The 20,071-nt window shown below is 33.2% G+C and overlaps 8 protein-coding genes across 8 annotated transcripts; 6 read left to right on the top strand and 2 right to left on the bottom strand. All coding sequences in view use genetic code 12, as the record gives it.

The window, feature by feature from the left end:
- Positions 1-1,117: 1,117 nt before the first annotated feature.
- Positions 1,118-2,526, top strand: RJT21DRAFT_142140 (uncharacterized protein; the record flags this gene model as incomplete). The annotated part of the gene is made up of 1 exon (XM_064883415.1): positions 1,118-2,526. The coding sequence occupies exon 1, from the start codon at positions 1,270-1,272 to the stop codon at positions 2,524-2,526; it is 1,257 nt and encodes a 418-aa protein (XP_064735980.1). The 5' UTR covers positions 1,118-1,269.
- Positions 2,527-4,690: 2,164 nt separating this feature from the next.
- TNA1 (Tna1p) lies at positions 4,691-6,691 on the top strand. Its single transcript, XM_064885083.1, has one exon. It carries the CDS (start codon positions 4,968-4,970, stop codon positions 6,501-6,503), a length of 1,536 nt encoding a protein of 511 aa, XP_064735979.1. The 5' UTR covers positions 4,691-4,967; the 3' UTR covers positions 6,504-6,691.
- A 600-nt stretch (positions 6,692-7,291) lies between these two features.
- Positions 7,292-7,639, top strand: RJT21DRAFT_3527 (uncharacterized protein; the record flags this gene model as incomplete). The annotated part of the gene is made up of 1 exon (XM_064884263.1): positions 7,292-7,639. The coding sequence occupies one exon, from the start codon at positions 7,292-7,294 to the stop codon at positions 7,637-7,639; it is 348 nt and encodes a 115-aa protein (XP_064735978.1).
- A 181-nt stretch (positions 7,640-7,820) lies between these two features.
- Positions 7,821-10,254, bottom strand: GAP6 (Gap6p). Its single transcript, XM_064885085.1, has one exon. It carries the CDS (start codon positions 9,763-9,765, stop codon positions 8,002-8,004), a length of 1,764 nt encoding a protein of 587 aa, XP_064735977.1. The 5' UTR covers positions 9,766-10,254; the 3' UTR covers positions 7,821-8,001.
- On the top strand, positions 10,255-12,485 carry RJT21DRAFT_56785 (uncharacterized protein). Its single transcript, XM_064885084.1, has one exon. The coding sequence runs from the start codon at positions 10,744-10,746 to the stop codon at positions 12,361-12,363; it is 1,620 nt and encodes a 539-aa protein (XP_064735976.1). The 5' UTR covers positions 10,255-10,743; the 3' UTR covers positions 12,364-12,485.
- A 76-nt stretch (positions 12,486-12,561) lies between these two features.
- LEU3 (leucine-responsive transcriptional regulator) lies at positions 12,562-15,817 on the top strand. The gene is made up of 3 exons (XM_064883268.1): positions 12,562-12,763; positions 12,809-15,385; positions 15,485-15,817. Exons 1-3 carry the CDS (start codon positions 12,607-12,609, stop codon positions 15,616-15,618), a joined length of 2,868 nt encoding a protein of 955 aa, XP_064735975.1. The 5' UTR covers positions 12,562-12,606; the 3' UTR covers positions 15,619-15,817.
- A 16-nt stretch (positions 15,818-15,833) lies between these two features.
- Positions 15,834-17,615, top strand: GCD11 (translation initiation factor eIF2 subunit gamma). The gene has a single exon (XM_064882651.1). The coding sequence runs from the start codon at positions 15,877-15,879 to the stop codon at positions 17,467-17,469; it is 1,593 nt and encodes a 530-aa protein (XP_064735974.1). The 5' UTR covers positions 15,834-15,876; the 3' UTR covers positions 17,470-17,615.
- Positions 17,588-19,714, bottom strand: SST2 (GTPase-activating protein; the record flags this gene model as incomplete). The annotated part of the gene is made up of 1 exon (XM_064883414.1): positions 17,588-19,714. The coding sequence occupies one exon, from the start codon at positions 19,712-19,714 to the stop codon at positions 17,588-17,590; it is 2,127 nt and encodes a 708-aa protein (XP_064735973.1).
- Positions 19,715-20,071: the final 357 nt, after the last annotated feature.

Genomic DNA, 20,071 nt, shown 5'->3' with positions numbered 1-20,071 from the left:
TGTTCTACTAAATATTGTAAGATGCTTTTCCGTCACAATTTTAGTTGAAAAGAGATTCGTGTAATTAAGACTATTAATTATCTTTTTCCCCACAACTGTTGCGCTTGGTGAATGTAGAGACTAAGCTGCAAGATTAAGTCTGAATTGGTCATTTATATACCGATTTTGTAGAGATCTCCTCCACCCTTTTTGTCGGGCGCATCTTCGGGTACTTCATCCGAGATGATTGTTGCAACCAAAAAAAATATTTGCGAAACTTCCGCACGCATCCATTGTGCATTACAAAAGACGGATGTAATTCTAACAATAGAGTACCTCAAGTTTCCAGGACTAGGACCTTAATGGAGTTTATAGAAACCACATTTGGGAGTTTTAATTTGTCAAATATTGATTTCTTACTACTTGGATATTTTGCTTAATTATATAGGCTTTTAAAGATTCGGTTTCGGGATTAACACATACTGTATCGTCACATAAATCATCTTAAAGTATAGTCTAAACAATATCAAGTATTCCTTTAATTTAACCCCAACTGATATAATTGGAGTAAAATGTTCTAGTATATGAAATATCAAGTAAGGCAGGGCATGTGAAGAGAATACCAGATCCAAAATTCGAATTTTTGTGCCATAGCCAAGCTACAAAACATAAAAATATACTAAAGAAAACTTACTTCAGTTCTATTTCTTGATTAATAATCTCTCTATGATTATTTTAAACATTGAGCAGACACTCCTAAATATCCTTTGTGTAGAATTATTGGCTAAAGGGGTTTATTCTTTATTTTTCAACTTTTTACCTTCCTCTTGAGTTATAAAGGTAAATACCTTCTTTTGATAGCAAATTTCCTAAGGAGTTTATAGAGACTTTGGAGGGCAAAGAATTTTCTTTATTAATACATTAAAATATATAGACAAATTTATTACAATTATACATAGATTGACGCCGACCTGATCTACTTATGTGTATTATTATAATTTTTCAAACCTTTTTTTTATTCATATGTATTAAGCTGTAAACACAAAGGGAAAATCCTATAATAAGAATAAACTTATCATTAGGCAAAACCTATATAAGAAAGATATAGGAATATTATAGATACCTTAATAAAGGATGTGTTGGCTTTGTGTCACAATGTGAATTCTTATGCTTGTTTACTAAGGAAGTTGCAAAAAAAAAGCAACCGCGTATCGCAATCTTCTCTCCTATATTTACCTTTTTCAAACCACCTTCTAATCAATATTTCCAGTGCTCCTGAAACACAAGAGTATGAATTGTTCAGCAGGTTATGCATTTTGCATTTTCAAGGCTAATACAAGGAAAAATAGATTTGCAACATGTTTAAGATCAACTATACAACCACCAAAACCAACCTCTAATTTAGAGTCTTTACCTGATGAAATTTTAGTTCAAATTATAGATCACTTGAATCAGTTTGATATTCTAAGCCTATGTATTGTAAACTCAAGATTTTATTCCTTATGCATGAACAAGTTATTCAAGAGAGCTTTGCTTATTGCTTGTCCGAGTCTAGACAAACCAAAATTTCATAGAAAATTGAATACATTTATACACACAAATTTCACAATTATACATCCAGATATAGATTTGAAGTTCTTTAATTCTCGTGTTAGGAAACAATTTCAAGTAGTTGTGGAAGTAGGATCTTTGCCTAAACAAATAAAGGATGCACATTACATGAAAATCCATCAACTTGAGGAACCCAATTTGCTTTGCATTTCAAATTTGAAGTACAGAATGTTACAGATAGACATCGATAGCCATAGGAATATCCAAGGCTATATCAATGCTATAAATAGAAATAGAAATACCATTTGTTTTTTTAAACAATTGAAATTCGGTTGTAGCGAAAACCTACCCATTGAAATTCTCGAGCAATTACAAGGAATATTCAATGGGGTGAATTCTTTATGGTTGGCATACTTCAGGTTTCATGAACAAGTCTTGTCTTTATTCCAATGTGAAAATATCAAAGAACTTCAGCTAAGTTTGGCTTTTGGTGATGATTATATACGTTTTCTTCCACTCATAATAAAGTCAATGCCAAACTTGAAGACACTTGTCATAAATTTAGTGAATATTAAATTTCCAATAAAAGCTTTAGAGCAATTATCTAAGTGTTCCCTTCAAAAGTTTTGTCTAGATGATAGTGTATTCGCTTCATTAGAAAAAGTTAAACACAATTGTAATTTAATCAAGACAGTGTTTAATTATTGCGGATCTAGTCTTGAACTTGTCAAGATAAACTTGATAATATTTTCAGAACATTCAACAACATTATCAACTATTGATTTGTTTTACATCAGTGAGTATTATGATCGCCACAACAGTAGAGAGATGAAGCAAGAAATTAAACAAGAAATTAAAGATTTAGTCCTCTGGATAAAAAGAAATATAAGATTTTACCCAAAGCTTCAATATTTTACATTCTATAATTATCTGTTTGTAATAGACAGATCAGTTGAACCATGCCAGTGGATTGAAATTAGTCTGAAGGAGTTGTGAAGTAAACTATGTTGTATTTTATTAAAAACATAATGTCTTTGAAGTAAGGTGGTTTCAAAGTAAATAAGGTGAACTAATGTTAATGGACTCACTCTATTATTTAATAACTTTATTTCTAGAGTAAGATGGAATTCTTACTTCTAATTTGAATGATTTCTCATGGTTGAGTCCAGATTTACATTATTTAAATTTAATACATTCTATAATATACTAAAGAAATGTTTAAATGACGAGCGTATGTAAATATGTGCAAATAGTAATTGTTTTAATCGTATTCAACCAAAGAATAAAATATTTAATTAATCCTGAGGTAGAATGAATAGATTCTGCATTCAATATAGAATGAAAACTTTTCAGACATAGCAAAGAACAAAGCATAAATGCATATAAAGTGACCCATCTTAATGTGAAATAATTATGTAAACTTTTGATCTTTTACTAAAAAAATAGTAGCGTGTCTGAACTTTCCCAAGTTTCTTTACAAATCTTGTAGAACAATCCTTCCTTCCCTGACGAGGAACGGTTGGAGCATATTTTAAGTTCTTTTATAAATTTGGAAAGAGTGGGCTGTTGAGATCTTCTGTTCGCTCCTGAAGAAGTGTCGAGAAAATCTAATTAGTTAGTCGATAACCATGGAAGTTCATGACAAAGTGTTCTTGAAGTAGCTGTTAACTAACATGAGCATATCTGCAGTTGAAGGTGCTGTATGTGAGCCATCTCTCATAGTAACGGCGCAGTTGTCTTAATACGAAGAGAGAAACTTGTTTAACGAATATTGAGATTCGGCCATGAGACTAGCTTTTTCTAAGTCCTACTTTTTTTAATGATTTCACTAATAAGAATTCTTTGAGTGTGTTATCCTACTTTTGTATATGTAATATCGAGAGACAACGGAGATAATCAATGAATATAAATTTAATTACAGTTTGCCTCTATACAAACAAATTTGCTGTTTCTGTTTTGTGAACTATACTCATAGGTAATTCTTTTAAGACTTCTTCAAAATTCATTGCCACTTTCTTAGTCTACTTATAGCGTTCCACTTATGATAACTGATACTTTTAATGATGAATTTTTGTGCCAAATAATTATTTTTGCATAAGTTCGAGGCTTCTTCTTTTTAATCTACTACATCATTCGAATTGATCTTTGAATAAATAGCTTCATGACAAATTATGGACCATAAAATCCTTAGCAATGTCATTTGTTTTAATGAATCTACGCAGAGTGAGTGAACCATGATTTATTCCTTGTACGTTTAAAACAGAGAAATTTCACTTTCATTTTGCAACTATTTTCACAGAGGTCTTAGTTTCTATTACGCAAAGGGGAAAATCCTACGGTGAGATAGACTCAGTAAAAGGCCTAATTTTGTTAAATTTCCAATATTACTCCAGAAATACTGAAGTGGGTAATAGGTTGGTTGAAATGTGTGTCATGTTCTTGAAAACATCCTAAACTATTTTTTTGTCTCCTCACATCAATAATTTCAACAGCCAGAGGAGAGAGCAATTAAAAAAAAGTATAACTTTAATGAACGATTTGTGTTGGATAAGATGAAGAATTTTAGAAGCCTTGGATGTTTGGGACTCGTTGAAATGAAAGTTTTGTCCAATACAAACCAAGTCGGATAGTAAAGCTCTGAAGCCTTTAGCTCTCTAAGATGTCTTGATATTTATGACAAAATCTACCTACAATACTTTGTCAAATGTTTTTTACAATTTATTTTTATGCTTTAGACAAATTGCCATGAAAAAATACTTGAAAGGTTTGCACTATTTATATAGAAGGAAAGATATAACGAGGATTGTGGAGAGAAATGACTTTATTTCTAAAAAAATTTCCCCAAATATAAAAAGCCACTATGACTGTGGTAATGAAAAATGAAAAACTCGTATTTGTCCAGATTTTAGAATTAGGACAGATACTTAAGTAATGTTGGTTTTCCATCCGGAAGATTAATCTTAACCATCATATAATAATCATATAACAGGTCTTATGATGGTTTCCTTAGTTGAGTCATATAAAACTTAAAAAGATGCAATCTGACATATATTAGTCATTGGCTACCCGCCAAAATATCAGCGGCTACTTCTGCATAAAGAAGGTTTTAATTATCAACCGGCCCGTTCCTGTATATAGCTTATGATAAGGCGGAAAAAAGCAAATTTTTCCCCAGTTTTAGCCTATAGCGGCGAGCGAGACAATGATTCATAAAATAACTTCGTACATTTAGATGTATCTTGACACCCCCACTTAAATTAGGTCCGAACGATGTCCACAACGATTGGTCATAATCAGTATATATAAAACGATAATGAAGTATCTTTTTTAAAAAAATTGTAGGCAAGAATCTTTTTCTCTGAGGCGATCATTTCATAATTCAATTATAATTAGAAATTTTGATTCAAATTAATTCTAATTTCTATCAATAGATCATAATGTCTAAGTTGGAAAAAGTAGGTGTTTCAGATGGATCAGATCCTGAATTAGGATCAGATGGTTCATTGTACAAAGAAGATGACTTTAGTCAAGTTTATACTGAAGAGCAATTAAATCAACAAGTTGAGGAATTAGCTCAATCATATGGTATAAATCAGAAGAAGTTAATGTGGAAAATTGACCTTTGGGTTGTTCCACCATTTTGTCTTCTTTATTTTCTTTCATTTTTAGATCGTGTCAATATTTCAAATGCAAAACTTTACGGTTTAGCTGAAGATTTGAATTTAACTGGAAATCAATATAATATTGCTTTAACAGTATTTTTTGTTCCTTACATTGTTTTTGAAGTTTTGGCTAATTATTGTATTAAATTTGTTAAACCTCATATATGGTTGAGTACACTTATTCTTTTATTTGGAGGAATTTCAATAGGTATGGGATTTGTTACTACTTTTGGTGGTTTGGTCGCTTGTCGGTTTTTAATTGGTATTACTGAAGCTTCGACTTTCCCCTCAATTTTCTACTTATTATCTACTTATTATTCAAAGGCAGAATCTCAAAGGAGATTTTCAGCTTTCTTCTCGTGTACTGCTTTGGCTGGAGCTGCTTCAGGAGCTATTGCTTTCAAAATCAATGATTTAGATGGTGTTCATGGAATTTCAGCTTGGCAATGGGTTTTCATTATTGAAGGTGCTATTACTATGGGTTGTGCGGTAATTTTATTCCTTACTATTGCTGATTTCCCAGAAGAAAGTAGATTTTTAAATGAAGATGAAAGAGCTTTCTTAAAGAGAAAGTTGGAAATTTTAAGTGGTTCATCTTCTGCTTTTGAAATCAAAAATACCTTCAAAGATGTTGGTAAATGCTTTAAAGATATTTTAATTTGGATGCCAGCATTAGCTTATTTCGGTTTAATTATTCCTTCTTATGGTTACGCATATTTTGCTGCTACTATTATTCAGCAAATGGGCTACACTGCTGTAAGTGCAAATCAACATTCAGTTTATCCATGGTTATGTGCCTTTGGTTTAATCAATATAACTGCATTTGTGTCAGATAGGTATAAAAGAAGATTACCTTTTGCTATAGGTACTTCACTTATGGCTATTGTCGGTTTAGCTATGGTTTTGGGGGCTACGAATGCACCAAGAGTAAGATATGCAGGTTGTTTCCTTACTGCTTCTGGATTATATACTTCAATGCCATTAATTGTATGTTGGGCCGCCTTAAATAATGGGTCACATCTTCGTAAATCTGTTGGTACTGCTTGGCAAATTGGTTTTGGTAATATTGGTGGTATTATAGCTACTTTCATCTTTTTAGCTAAAGATTCTCCAGTTTATAAGCCAGGTTTAAGTACTTGTATTGCAGCCGTTGTTTTTGCAATGCTTTCAATGTTCGGATATTTCTGGGCCTTATACAGAATAAATAATGCTAAGCAAACGGACGCTTACAGACAAAAATTCCAGGAATTATCTGACAGAGATAAAATTAATGCTGGTGACAGAAATCCAAGATTTGTTTACTTGTATTGAAATCTTGTATATTAGTTTCTCCCATTGACTTTTTTCAAAAGTTTAATAATCAAAAAATTAATAATCAAAAAATCAAAATTCAAAAAATAATCATATTTTACATTCAATGACTTAATGAATTCACATATCTACATTATCTACATGTACAAAAACTTTTAATATAAATACCTAATCTTATAATCTACTCAGTTACTCAGTTGTAGTTAATTTTTAGAAATGTAACTCTAATTGAAAGTGGTAATTGTAATTGTAAGTGTAAGTTTAATTGTAATTATAATTGTAATCGAAATTACATCTACCGATTCGAGTACGTCACTTACAATAGACCTCTCAACAATCAAAGATGCGGAAACAAGCGGCTGTTCCTTCCCGGTTTCGGAAGTGTTCTAGAAAACATAAAACTTTACTTCGCTTGTAATGGAATATAAGTGGTCATCATATAAGTTAAGTTCACACTTCGACAAGGCTCCGCGAAACTTAGGGGGCTGACATGTATGTACTATACAATTTGGTTAAGGTATTGCCTCGTCCACAGCACCAAGAAAAAATTACATGACTTGTTACGCTTTGCACACTGCCCTTCCGTTCTGTACGAGTAAAATCCTTAGCCGAAAAAGTAAAACTAATAATAGACCAATTCGTGGGTTTTTAATTACCTTAGTGTGCATAAACAGTTGTTAGATTTTCACTTTTTTACTTGTAAACAGTAATAGACTAATTGTCTTTAATTTAACTTTACTGAGTGTTGAATCGGTTAAAACTATAAATAATAGAAGATAGATACTAATATGTCTAAAGAGTATAATCCACCAACCGGAGCTCCACCAAATTGGGGGAATGAGGGAGGACAACAGGGCTACGTTCCACAAGCTCAACCATCATACAATACTCAACAACAAGATAGAGGATATGGTGGATATCAACAACAACAAGGTTATGGAGGTGGATACCCCCCTCAACAAGGTTATGGTGGTTATCCTCCACAACAGCAAGGCTATGGTGGACCTCCACCAGGTGGTTACTATCAACAACAACAACCAGTATATGTTCAACAACAACCTCAAAGAGATGATAGTTGTTTAATGGCATGTTTAGGTGCTTTATGTATTTGTTGTACTTTGGATATGCTTTTCTAGACGCATGAATTTACGATGAAATCATCAGTTTACTTTCCATTACTACCATTCCCTATTCTTTTTAATGATGTTCATAATATTAATGCAAGCATATTTGGCTCAAATACTGTCTCCATACTGTCTTTATTCAAAGGCTTTTTAAATCTGTGTTGTACGCATTTTTTATTAATTGTATTCCTTCTGATAGGGAGCTTTATTCATTCTATGGCCCGCATTGAATTTGGAGTAAGTTCCATTACGGTGTTAGAGACCTAGCCGGGACATTAGATTCACTTACAGACTGAGAATATCTAGAGTGTTTATCAAAATTAATATATTAATGCTATTCATTACATCGTAAATCTAAATAACCTCTGGTTTCATTAACACCAAAAGTTGAGAATACGCTTATAAACTGGGCGCAATTTAGCAGCCTCTATCTCTTCAGCTTTTTCTTGTAATAATAAATCTATTTCTTCTTGAGTTCTTCCCGTATCAATATCGATTTCGTCAACGGTTCTGTAAAACTTGAGCGTTCTACTATATATCTTGTGACCAACGTAAAAAGCTATGACAATAACAAATGCCAAATTATTCTCGAAATATGCCTTAGCATCAGGTTTAGCTCCAATTGGCCAAATTCCAATCCAAAATAATTGAAGTCCTAAAACAATTGCATTCATAATCAACCCATACCAAGCTCCAATAATCCCTGTATTAGAAATATATGGCAATTCTTGTAAATCTCTTCCATGATATTTGTAAGCAGCTCTAAATCTCAAGTAAGATGCATTAATACTTCCCCAGGTAAATAAAGTTGAAAGACCCGATAAAGCCACTAACCAGGCAAACACTTCAGCTTCTTTTGGTGAAGCAGAAACAAAAGCCAAAAGCCCAATAATTGCACACACCATAATTCCAACCAATGGTCTACCTTGTCTATCAACATAGTTGAAAATCTTAGGTGCTAATCCTTGTTCTGCCAAAGCTAAAACCGTTCTAGAAAATCCATATACTGCTGAATTACCAATGGCTAAAAGAGCAACTAAAACAATAACATTAAAAATTGATGGTAAAACCTTTATTCCTCCCTGTCTAATGGCAATGACAAATGGTGAAGCAGATGCACCAGATCCACCTATAAGATCTTCCGAGTTAGCTGGAACAAGGAATCCGATCAAAGTCAAGGTAAGCATGTAGAAAATCATGATTCTCCAGAAGACTTGTTTAATGGCTTTTGGCAACATTATTCTGGGATTACCTTCTGATTCAGAAGTAGTTAAACCAATTAATTCTGTACCTGCCAATGAATAAGTAGCTGTTATCAAAACTGATACAACACCTTTGAAACCAGTTGTGAAAGAACCTGGGTTACGATAAAATTTCCCACCAATAAATCCTTGATCACCACCACCGCAAATTAAAATAATGGCTAAGATATTGAAACCAACAATACCTAACAATTTGATTACAGAAGCAACAAATTCAGTTTCTCCAAATCCACGATTTCCACACAAGTTTAACACTATAATAAGAACGTAGAAAATTGCTACCCATGCAACTGAATTTACTGAAGATTGCCAAAAATTGATAGTTATGGAAGAAGCAACTAACTCTAATGGCATGACAATAACCCAAAAAAGGGCATAATTCCAACCCATGGCAAAACCCCATGATGGGTCAATAAATCTATTGGCATAAGTTGCAAATGAACCAGATAATGGGAAAGCCGATGATAACTCAGCCAAAGATTGCATGGTACAATATAAGAATGACGATACAATGGCCCATGCTACTAATAAAGTTCCGGGCCCATTTCTAAGAGCCATACCAGATGCAACTAATAAACCACTTCCTACACATCCCCCTAATGCAATCATTTGAAGCTGTCTCTTTTTAAGACCCTTCTTTAAATCATTGTTTTGAAGATTATTTTTAGGTTGAGCATCTTCTAAATCTAACGAAGAACTTGAACTTGAATTTCCATGTTCCATACGTTTAAATGAATCTCTGAAATTTTTCCATCTTGATTGTTTTTGAGATTGAGATTCAATTTCTGATGTAGTTTGGATATATAATTTTTCATCACAATTCTTAGCGATGGACTCGCTTTCAATACTACTAGTGACTTTTGCTGACTGTTCCATCTTGATTATATTTAGCACTTGAAAATGAATCAGTTATTCCTTTCCGTAAAAATAATATCACTGCTAAAGTTATACATAAATATATATATATATATAAGTTAGTCATTTTGCATCTCTCCGCTACAGGCATCTTGTACTGCCTTCCTTGCGGCAATTGGACTGCAAAAATCTTGGTGCACGGCGAAGTATCGCAAAATCCGGCATATAAGATTAAATGAGCTTATTTTACCGACCATTAAAGTGTCTAAATGCAACATAAGGCCGAAAAAAGAAACTAAAAGAAGTCGAAAAGAACATCTGTATAACAATCATGTGGTGATTTGCAAGACCGAATACTGCCATTTTCTTTTTGTCGGCCCTGAATAAAGCGTCGTATGGTGATAAGTTTGGTTTGAAATGTTTTTTAACCGTTTAATATGAATCCTGCTATTCTAGTACTAAAACACTAGAAGCACACGACTTTTTATTGAATTCTATCTTCTGTTCCTGGTAGGATAGACTATCTCGCTTTATATCTCAATTTGTCTATTCTCCAATCTCTTTAGTATAAGACTAAAATAGAGGGGAAAACTAAAAAAGCTTTTGCTTAAATTCTTATATATATTTTATCAAAAATTTGAAAATTTAGGGGTTGCGGCCTTCTGGAACAGGACCGTGTCTAAGAACTTGATAATAACACTTTAGCGGCTATTCAGATGGAGTTCTAACCCATAGCATGATATCTAATTCCCATTAACTGATCTCCTTTTAGTTTATAATAGTGGGGACCATAACTGTTTTTGAATACTCAAGATCTTAAAAGCTGTCTAAAAAAATGTCTCTCGTGGGGATTATGACGTAACCTAAAAATGGAAATTAGCGCTTTTTTATCCCAAAAAAGGCAAAAATGTCTACCACCATCTAATTATAATTAGAATAATTGATTATGATTGCTTTCAATAAACACTTTCTCTATAGACCGTATCAATCTTTGCAATTATGTCGACTAAATTCGCTTTCCATGCTACAAATGATCCTAAAAAGCTTAAAGAATTATATGAACTTTGTGGAGTAGAATGGGGTGGTGGATTGACGTCCTCGGAATTTGGAGATGTTGAAACACAACAGCATATTGACTCTTTAACTAAGGGCCGTAAAATTCAAGGATTCTACTTGGAAGATAAAGCTAGTGGAACACTAGTTGCAACCACTATTATTAGTGAAATTAAAGGATTTGTAAAACCTACTGATAGAACAAGCTCAATTTCATCTATTCCCGATCCTTCCTCAATTGGACTTAAACCAATTAAATTCCTATTAATTGGATTTGTGGTAACACATAGAGATTATAGAAGACAGGGATTAGCCCAATTGATAGTAGAAAATGCAATTAAATTCACAGAGGAAGAAATTATTGCTACAAAGTTACATGATAGTGATACTCTGAAAAATGATAGTTTTGCAAATATGGTCACTGACCAAGAAGGAAAGGTAGATGGTACATTGGCTAATTATTATTTAGGTAAAGAATATATGTGGATCCTATATTCTGGGGTTGGTAAATTTTATGAAAGGTTTGGTTTCAAAGGGTTTCCATTGGAGTTTTTTAAGATTCCACTTTCTTCACTTTCAGAGCAACAAGAAGTATTAATTGAACAACTTCTTGATGAAACCAATAAGAATAATTTTCGAAAGAGAGTTAGATTACTTAGAGGTACGAATCCTGATGATCAAGAAATAATCAAAACCATATTACAAACGAAGGAATTGACGATAGTTAGCGAATTAAATAAGACTATTTTCCATCTGGAATTACAATCAACATCTAAATCCTCATCATCATTAACTAATATGAATGATATATTAGCGGCAGCTCATGAAGGTAGAACTCCATCATTAGGATCTATCGTAGAAGATTCGAATAGTACTGCTTCTAAAAATCAATCGGGAAGACGAAAATCATCAGTACATCATTTCGCAATTCCAAGAATTGCACTTAAACCAGATTATGATGTTATACAATGGGATGTTGCAATTGAGAAATTTACCGCACATTGTTCAAATAATGAACAAGCCGTTAAATATACAGATATTCAGGGTTTAATTCTTCATAATGAATTACAAAAGAAAAGTTACTACATCATCTGGAATACTTTAATGCAAAGAGCATTATTCATTATGGGTATAGGCGAACTTCAATCTGGTTTTGAGTTCAATCCTACTTCAGCTCCACGTAGTAGATCATCTTCATTCAGTGAATTAAATGAATTAGGAGGTTATAATTTCCAAGATTATGATATTCTTTTAAGTGCTGCCTGTTATGTAAGTAAGAAAAGAAATATTCCCGGCAATAATCCTGTTTATGTATCTATAAATGATTTACCTAATAATATTCCTACGCAGGTACTTTACGATTATCTATTAAATTTTTTCCCTAATCTGTTAACTGGATCAGTGAGCAATAACAACAGTACCAGCACTAGTAAAAATACTGAGAACAAAATCCAGATTATTAATGATGCCGAGTTGGGAGTATTACCCATGTTAAGACGGTTTGGTGATTCTTCACCGGAATTCGAAATAGACTGGTCTCATAGTGGTATGTGGTCATTTGGTTAAATTTGGTTAAATTTGGTTAAATTTGGTTAAATCTGGTTAAATTTGGTTAAGCCTGAGTTTTATACTGTATAGTGGCCTCGGCAATAAACGCATAAATCCTTGTTTTTTCCGGTGTGCATATAGCCATGTACCGAGAGGGCTAGATAGATATAAGTAAAAAAAAAATATATAGTAAATTTCAAATGTATAATCACGACATATCGAATAGAACAGGAGCTATAGACGACACTGTAGTTAATTAAAATGTCTAATGGGACGGGACAAAGATCTCTAGATAGTTTGGCACATATTGCTAACATGTCCCATGAATTACATGCCCTCAATAATCAGTTGAATTCTCCTATGGCATCGAGTCATCTCAATAATAACCTTAGCCTTACGGCACCAACTTCAACGGCCAGTACTCCACCTCCATCGGGATCTAATCACCAAACACTTACACAAGCTCAAAAGTTTGCCAAGGCAAAGAAAATGGCATGTGTAGAATGTCGTCAACAAAAGTCTAAATGTGATGCTTTTGAGAAACAACCAGGCCCTTGTACGAGATGTACTAAGAAGGGGTTAAAATGTGATTTGAAGGCTGATTATAGACGTACTTATAAAAGAGCCAGAGTGGCTCAGATGGAAAGAGAATATTTGGAATTGAAGAGATCGTTATCTGAAGCACAAGCTGCAGAACTATTGACTAAGGGTGGTCCACCCAGTACATCACCTCATCTCATCCCTGGCCAGCAACAACAACAAATACAACAACAACAGCAACAACAACAAGTACCTCCCCCAATACGACAGGCTCAGGGTCCAGCATTACCATCATTGCTGTCTGCTGTATCATCACTTCCTTGGCAACAAAATGCTCCGAATGTAAATGCAAATGCAAATGCAAATGCTACATCGGCATCTCCGTATCCCTTCGATATCAGATATTCTCATAATTCTTCGGATACAAATACTTCAATTCCAAATACTCCTTCAATATATAGACTGTATGAAGGAGTCATTAGTAAATCTCAATCTCAATCTAATTTAACAAAGCCAGATGAATTAAAAGTGGTGATGCCAGATTATGCTCTTGTTTGTGAAGAAAAGTCAATTGATTCAATAACTTTATCTCCAGAGACTATCCGATCATTATATTTAGAATATGTGGAAAGATATCATCCAATATTACCAGTAGTAGATGTTTTAAAAGGTCCAGAAAGAATCTATAGATTATGTCCAGCATTATTTTGGACTATAATGTTTGTATCTTTAAGAAGATTTCATGAAGATTCTCAAAAATCATTATTATTACAATTATCTCGAATTGTTAAAGGCATCTTAGCAGAAATTATGATATCTCCAATTACTAGATATAATCCTACCGAAGAAGATGAACCAATATTAAATGCTAGTTCTGTTTATTCAGTTCAAGCTTTCTTACTTTATTCTTATTGGCCTCCAATTACATCATCTTTAAGTGCTGATACTTCATATACAACTACTGGTACTGCATTATTCCTGGCTATTCGCATAGGATTACATTCACCAGGAGCATTTGAAGTATCAGAAGTTCGTCAAAAGACTCCTCAACAATTAGCAATGGCTCAAGAACTGGCTAAAACATGGATTGTATGTAATATTGTATCACAAACTATTGCCACTTCATTTGGTTTCCCAGCATTTGTACAATTTGATACTTCCCTCTGGGCTTGTAGACCAGGTGGTCCAATAACAATTCCCAAAACAATTCAGTATATGATGGAAATTGCCCAATTTGAAGATCAAGTCGCAAGAACTTTAAATTCAAATCCTCAAGATGCATATGGATTAGTTGATCCAACAGAAAGATTACCATTATTAAAGTTATTGTTATCTCGTCTTGATGAAATTGAAATGAGATTATTACATGAATTACCAGCTGAAGATGGATTCCGAAGATTTCAATTATTATCGGCAAGAGTTCATTTATTAACTTATTTCTTTATGGATTCATCACGTATTGCTGATTTTGAACTTAAAAGAGGATTGGTTAATTTATATAATGCAGCCACTGCATTAATAAATCTCACTCTGTATTTCCAATCTAAGGATAGAAAATTTGTCAAATATTTACCTGGTGTTTATGTATTAAATATTTGGCAAGCATCATGTATTATTGGAAAATTAACCCATTCTCCATTAAAAAAAGTTGTAGATACTGGATCAGGTAAACAAAGTTATCAATCAGCTATTTCATTAGCTGCCAAAGCATCTATATTAAAACATGATATGGCTCATAGATCTAGTGGTATCATGAGAAATATGTGGCAATTATTTAGAACTTTAGATGAAAAGAATATGAGTACTTTAAGTATTGATATTCGAGCAAGAAAGTCAGCTTCTGTATTTTTTGATTGTTTATACCTTTTGAGAGATCAAGTAGGTATGACTAAATTAAATAGTCGAACTGATCAAAAGATACCAGAAGAAGATGAAGATATTGAAGATGGTTCATCTAATGATGGAGAAGATTATGGTTATAAAAATAATGATGATAATGAAGAAGCAGTTGAATCTGAAAGTGAAGAGAATGGAGTTTCAGCTGATGGTACTCAAGTGAATGGAGGTAGTCAAAAATCCACTCCTGGTAGTACTACATCTTCGGCTAAAATGAGGAAGCAAAGATCGTTATCTAATACAGTTAATGCTGAATCAAATGCCAGAAAGATTATACGTACTATACCTTTAGATCCTCAACCAATAGCTGTCAGTGGGAAGAGAAGTTCGATATTTAAAGTGGTGAATGCTTCAAATGATAGCAGTCCCTACGTCAAGTCTGAGGGATCGCCTAACTTTATTTCGCCATCTCAGCATCAGCAACAGCAACAGAATCATCAGCATCAACAGTCATCTGTTTCACATTCTTCAAGACCCCAAGTTACATTTGAAGCTTTATCCGATAGTTCGGCTCCTCCTGAGAATTTACCAACGCCTCAACATATTCGTCAACTACAACTGCAACTGCAACTGCAACTGCAACTGCAACTGCAACAACGAACAGGTGCAAACGCAAATCCAAACGCAAACCCCGTAGTGTCTGTGGTTGCAGCCGCACAAAACATCCCTACCCCCACCAATCATTTGAATTCATCTTCATCAGAAGCCATCTTTAATGAATCTCCCATACAAGTAGGATTAGAAAACCTCGAGATGGATAACTTCGATATGAATAGTGATATGCTTTGGAAAGATGTTGATAGCGTTATGAATGACTTTGGGTTCCACACCCATTAACACAATTGCTAAGTAGTTTAATAATGTTTAATAATGTAATATATGTAGAATTTTGTATATGGTAGCGCGTGTTTTTTCCTTGAGGACCATCACTTTACTAAAAAGTAGCAGCAGCAGCAGTCGTGTGCCGGTCAAAGAGCCTGTCTTCAACTCAATCAAAGAAACGAAAAAAAATTTCATCTCCATACAAATTGGGTAGGATGAATCACAGATTAGTGTAAGACTCTATATAAAATAAAATTAGTAGACTAGTACAATATGTCGTACGATGATATAGATAATGCTGTTCCCGACATTGTGATTGGCGGCACCATGGAGGATCCAGAAAATGAATATCACTATGATATCGAAAGTGATAATGAATTAGGTGATGAACAGATCAAAGAAGAAGTAGAGACTAAAGAAAAGAAATCCGTTGCATTTGCTGGATTAGATGATGAATTTGATGAAGAAGAAGCCAGAAGAGAATTTGAAGAAGGTGGAGGATTACCTGAACAACCAGAAAATCCTGATTTTAGTCAATATACTCCAACCTCTGCTGATATTATTAATAGACAAGCTACTATAAATATTGGTACTATTGGTCATGTTGCTCATGGTAAATCAACTGTTGTTAGAGCTATATCTGGAGTTCAAACTGTTCGTTTTAAAGATGAATTGGAAAGAAATATTACTATTAAATTAGGTTATGCTAATGCTAAAATCTATAAATGTGATAATGAAGAATGTCCTGAACCAGATTGTTATAAATCATTTAAATCAGATAAAGAAATCAGACCAAAATGTGCTCGTCCTGGATGTACCGGAAGATATAAATTACTCAGACATGTTTCATTTGTTGATTGTCCAGGTCATGATATTTTAATGAGTACTATGTTGTCAGGTGCTGCTGTTATGGATGCTGCTCTTTTATTAATTGCTGGTAATGAAAGTTGTCCTCAACCTCAAACTTCTGAACATTTGGCTGCCATTGAAATTATGAAATTAAAGCATGTCATCATTTTACAAAATAAAGTAGATTTAATGAGAGAAGAATCTGCTTTAGAACATCAAAAATCCATTTTATCTTTTATCAGAGGTACTATTGCTGATGGAGCTCCAATTGTTCCAATTTCTGCTCAATTAAAATATAACATTGATGCTGTCAATGAATACATTGTTAAATATATTCCAGTTCCATTAAGAGACTTTTCCGCTACTCCAAGATTGATTGTTATTAGATCTTTCGATGTTAATAAACCAGGGGCTGAAATAGATGATTTGAAAGGTGGTGTTGCTGGTGGTTCTATTTTAACCGGGGTATTTAAGATTGGTGATGAAATTGAAATTAGACCAGGTATTGTTACTAAAGATGATAATGGTAAAATTCAATGTAAACCAATTTTTTCTAATATTGTATCATTATTTGCTGAACATAACGATTTGAAATTTGCAGTTCCAGGTGGTTTAATTGGTGTAGGTACTAAAGTTGATCCAACTTTATGTAGAGCTGATAGATTAGTTGGACAAGTTGTTGGTGCTAAAAATAATTTACCATCAATTTATACTGATATTGAAGTCAATTATTTCTTATTAAGAAGATTATTGGGGGTTAAGACTGAAGGTCAAAGACAAGGTGCTAAAGTTAAAAGATTAGAAGCAGGTGAAGTATTAATGGTTAACATTGGATCAACTGCTACCGGTGCTAAGGTTTTAGCTGTTAAAGCTGATATGGCTCGTTTACAATTAACTTCTCCAGCTTGTACTGAAGTTAATGAAAAGATTGCTTTATCTAGACGTATAGATAAGCATTGGCGTTTGATTGGTTGGGCTACTATTAAAAAGGGTACTGTTTTAGAACCTTCTGCATGAAACTTTTATGTTTAATTGGTTTATTCTAATTCATGACATCATTGTATTTATAGTTTAGTAATTTAATATATACTATCTTGTTTATAAACAAAACAAAACAAAACAAAATAGAATCTTGTTAGATTTCAAAGGCATCTCTATACATCGTACTGCTTAAGAATTTAGGGAATGAATCAACCTCCATAAGTCGATATATATGTTTTGATATCTCTTGAAAGATTTGTGATATCTTATTCAAATTGCCTAGTGTAGAATCCATATCAATTGGATTGACAGATGAACTATAGCTCTTGGATTCATAATAGATATCCTGACTTCTGATATTTTTTGAGTTGGCAATAATCCCTGTTTCTAGTTCTTCTGAGTTTAGAGTATCATCTGCCTCTTCCTCTTGTTCATGTTCATGTTCTTGTTCTTGTGCTTGTTCTTCTTCCGTTGTACTACTTATTCTAGGCTTAGAATCAGTTAGTTGGGAGTCAATGTCTTTCCCAAACGTAAATTTCATGGTTGGAGTCTTCAAGTAGTCTCTGTAGGCATCTATTGGTGAAATATTCGAATCTGCCTTAATCATAAGGGAAGTAATCTTAGCCCGTAACCTATAGTCAATATTCAATACAAATGGAGCTTCAGAAGATAAATATGAAAAGAAAATATGATAGGCTAAACTCAATGTAACGTTTGAACTATTAATCAACTGTTGATTAAGGAATTCACCTTCTGGCCCCGATTTTTCCGATTTTGCACCCAAAAGCTTTCTCAATCTTTTAATACTCTTTTCAAATAATTCAAGTTGCAAATATGCATCTAGATTCTCAGAACATAATTCTTTCTCTAAATGCTTTCTAAATAAGTATCGTGTTCCTGGGTCATTAATAACGAACAGCAAAGACATCTTGGAACCCTTAGTTTCAATTGGTTTATCAATATAGTCTTCAAGGCTACTTTCATTACTTGCATAATGCATCATTTTTTGAAAGTTGGGAGAGTTTAAGTCAAGTAATCTTTTGCTTGGTTTGTTCCAATAACACACTTCTTCTCCGAACTTCGATAAAGTATAGAAACAGTCACGATTGGCACAAAACTTTAGTTGTTGACTTTGAGATGGTGAGAAAAGTATTGGCTTTATTAACTTGGATTTCAAGAGTAATGATGCAATCTCTTTAGCATGTTTCTGAGACATGACATCAGTACAATCACACAACCATTGACAAATTGCCTTGCCTGTAGCTACATATGGAATAGTAACTTCTTTACCATAATTTGTCCTGAATACCTTATCCTTTATAAGCCTAACTCCAACATATGATACGTAGTATTGGACATGAGAATCGGAATCTGGATTGGTAAAGAAACGGTGATAAAATGGGCTTTCCTCTTCTTCGTGATGTGACTTAGTAGTCCTTGATTTACCTCCAAAAGTTTGTGCTGAAATTGAAGCTGGAGCAACAATACTAGCAAATCCATCATATTTATCGTGACTAATTTTAAATCCAAATCCAATATCTGTTTCAGTGATTTCATCTCTAGAAGGTAATTGGTCAGGAGGATTTTTTGAAGTCCAAACATTAGGCAGATCTCCAAACAATTTAATGAATAATAAATGTAAGAAATAATCAGAATAAATGATTTTATCAGTTAATGCATCTCTATCAAACTTAAATAAGTCCATTGAATTGAAGGTACTACTTAAAATTGGAGGAAACTTGGATCTTTTCATACCTATCTTTTTGCAAAAATCCAGAAGTATAGATACACCTTTGGGAGTTGGTTGAAGAACAACACCATTTTTAGGTTCACTTCTAGTTCTATCAGCTGGTGAATGTAATAATTTTGCTTCATAAAACTTCTTAAGAAGTGCAAAACCTAAATCATGCTTTATATTATAAGAAATTGAAGTTGTTGCAGTTGAAAGTTCCACACTAACAAGAAGGTTTTCCATAGTATTCAATGCAGTATCACAATGAAAGGAATAAGGAAAATGTTTCTTCTTAATAGGAATGTTAAATCTTGACTTGTTTGAATCGGACAAGTTTAAACAAATGAGCATCATTGAATATATATCCTTAATATCCTTTTCGTAAATCTTACCAGTTTGAGTTTTATTGAAATTGTTGAGTACAGTTTCATGAAGTGGCTTGGAATTAACCAGTTGATTAAGGGGTAGAGTCAAATGTAATGGTGCAACATTAGGGTTATCAATTTTTTCAATCAGTGATAATGATGTAGTACTATCTAATTCAAACATGAATTTTACTGTTGAATTGAAAAAGTTATATATTACCTATAAATGAATATTAAGGATATTTATAATGTATTTATATAAAGTTTAATAGTCACCTTCCCACTGCAACAACAAAGAAATTAATTAATGTTTCATGTTAAAGTAACCAAATGGCTGCACGAAATTTATGTTTCATAATGCCCAATTAGGAAATATTTTGTAACCAAATGTTTGCAATCTAAACAAAGTTCGGATATCTGCCTTTCAGTTTCCAATAACTTCCTACAATACTACTGCGATCTATTAGAGTACTACCGGGTTCTTGTTATAGTTTCATATTGAACTTCATGCAACAGAATAATGTGTGATGACGGCGCTATG

This window comes from Scheffersomyces amazonensis (assembly GCF_036850825.1).
Source record: "Scheffersomyces amazonensis strain UFMG-HMD-26.3 chromosome Unknown RJT21scaffold_8, whole genome shotgun sequence".
Lineage (NCBI taxonomy): Eukaryota > Fungi > Ascomycota > Pichiomycetes > Serinales > Debaryomycetaceae > Scheffersomyces > Scheffersomyces amazonensis.
The sequence above is the reverse complement of the archived record's forward strand: the minus strand, read 5'-3'. Positions and strand labels throughout refer to the sequence as shown.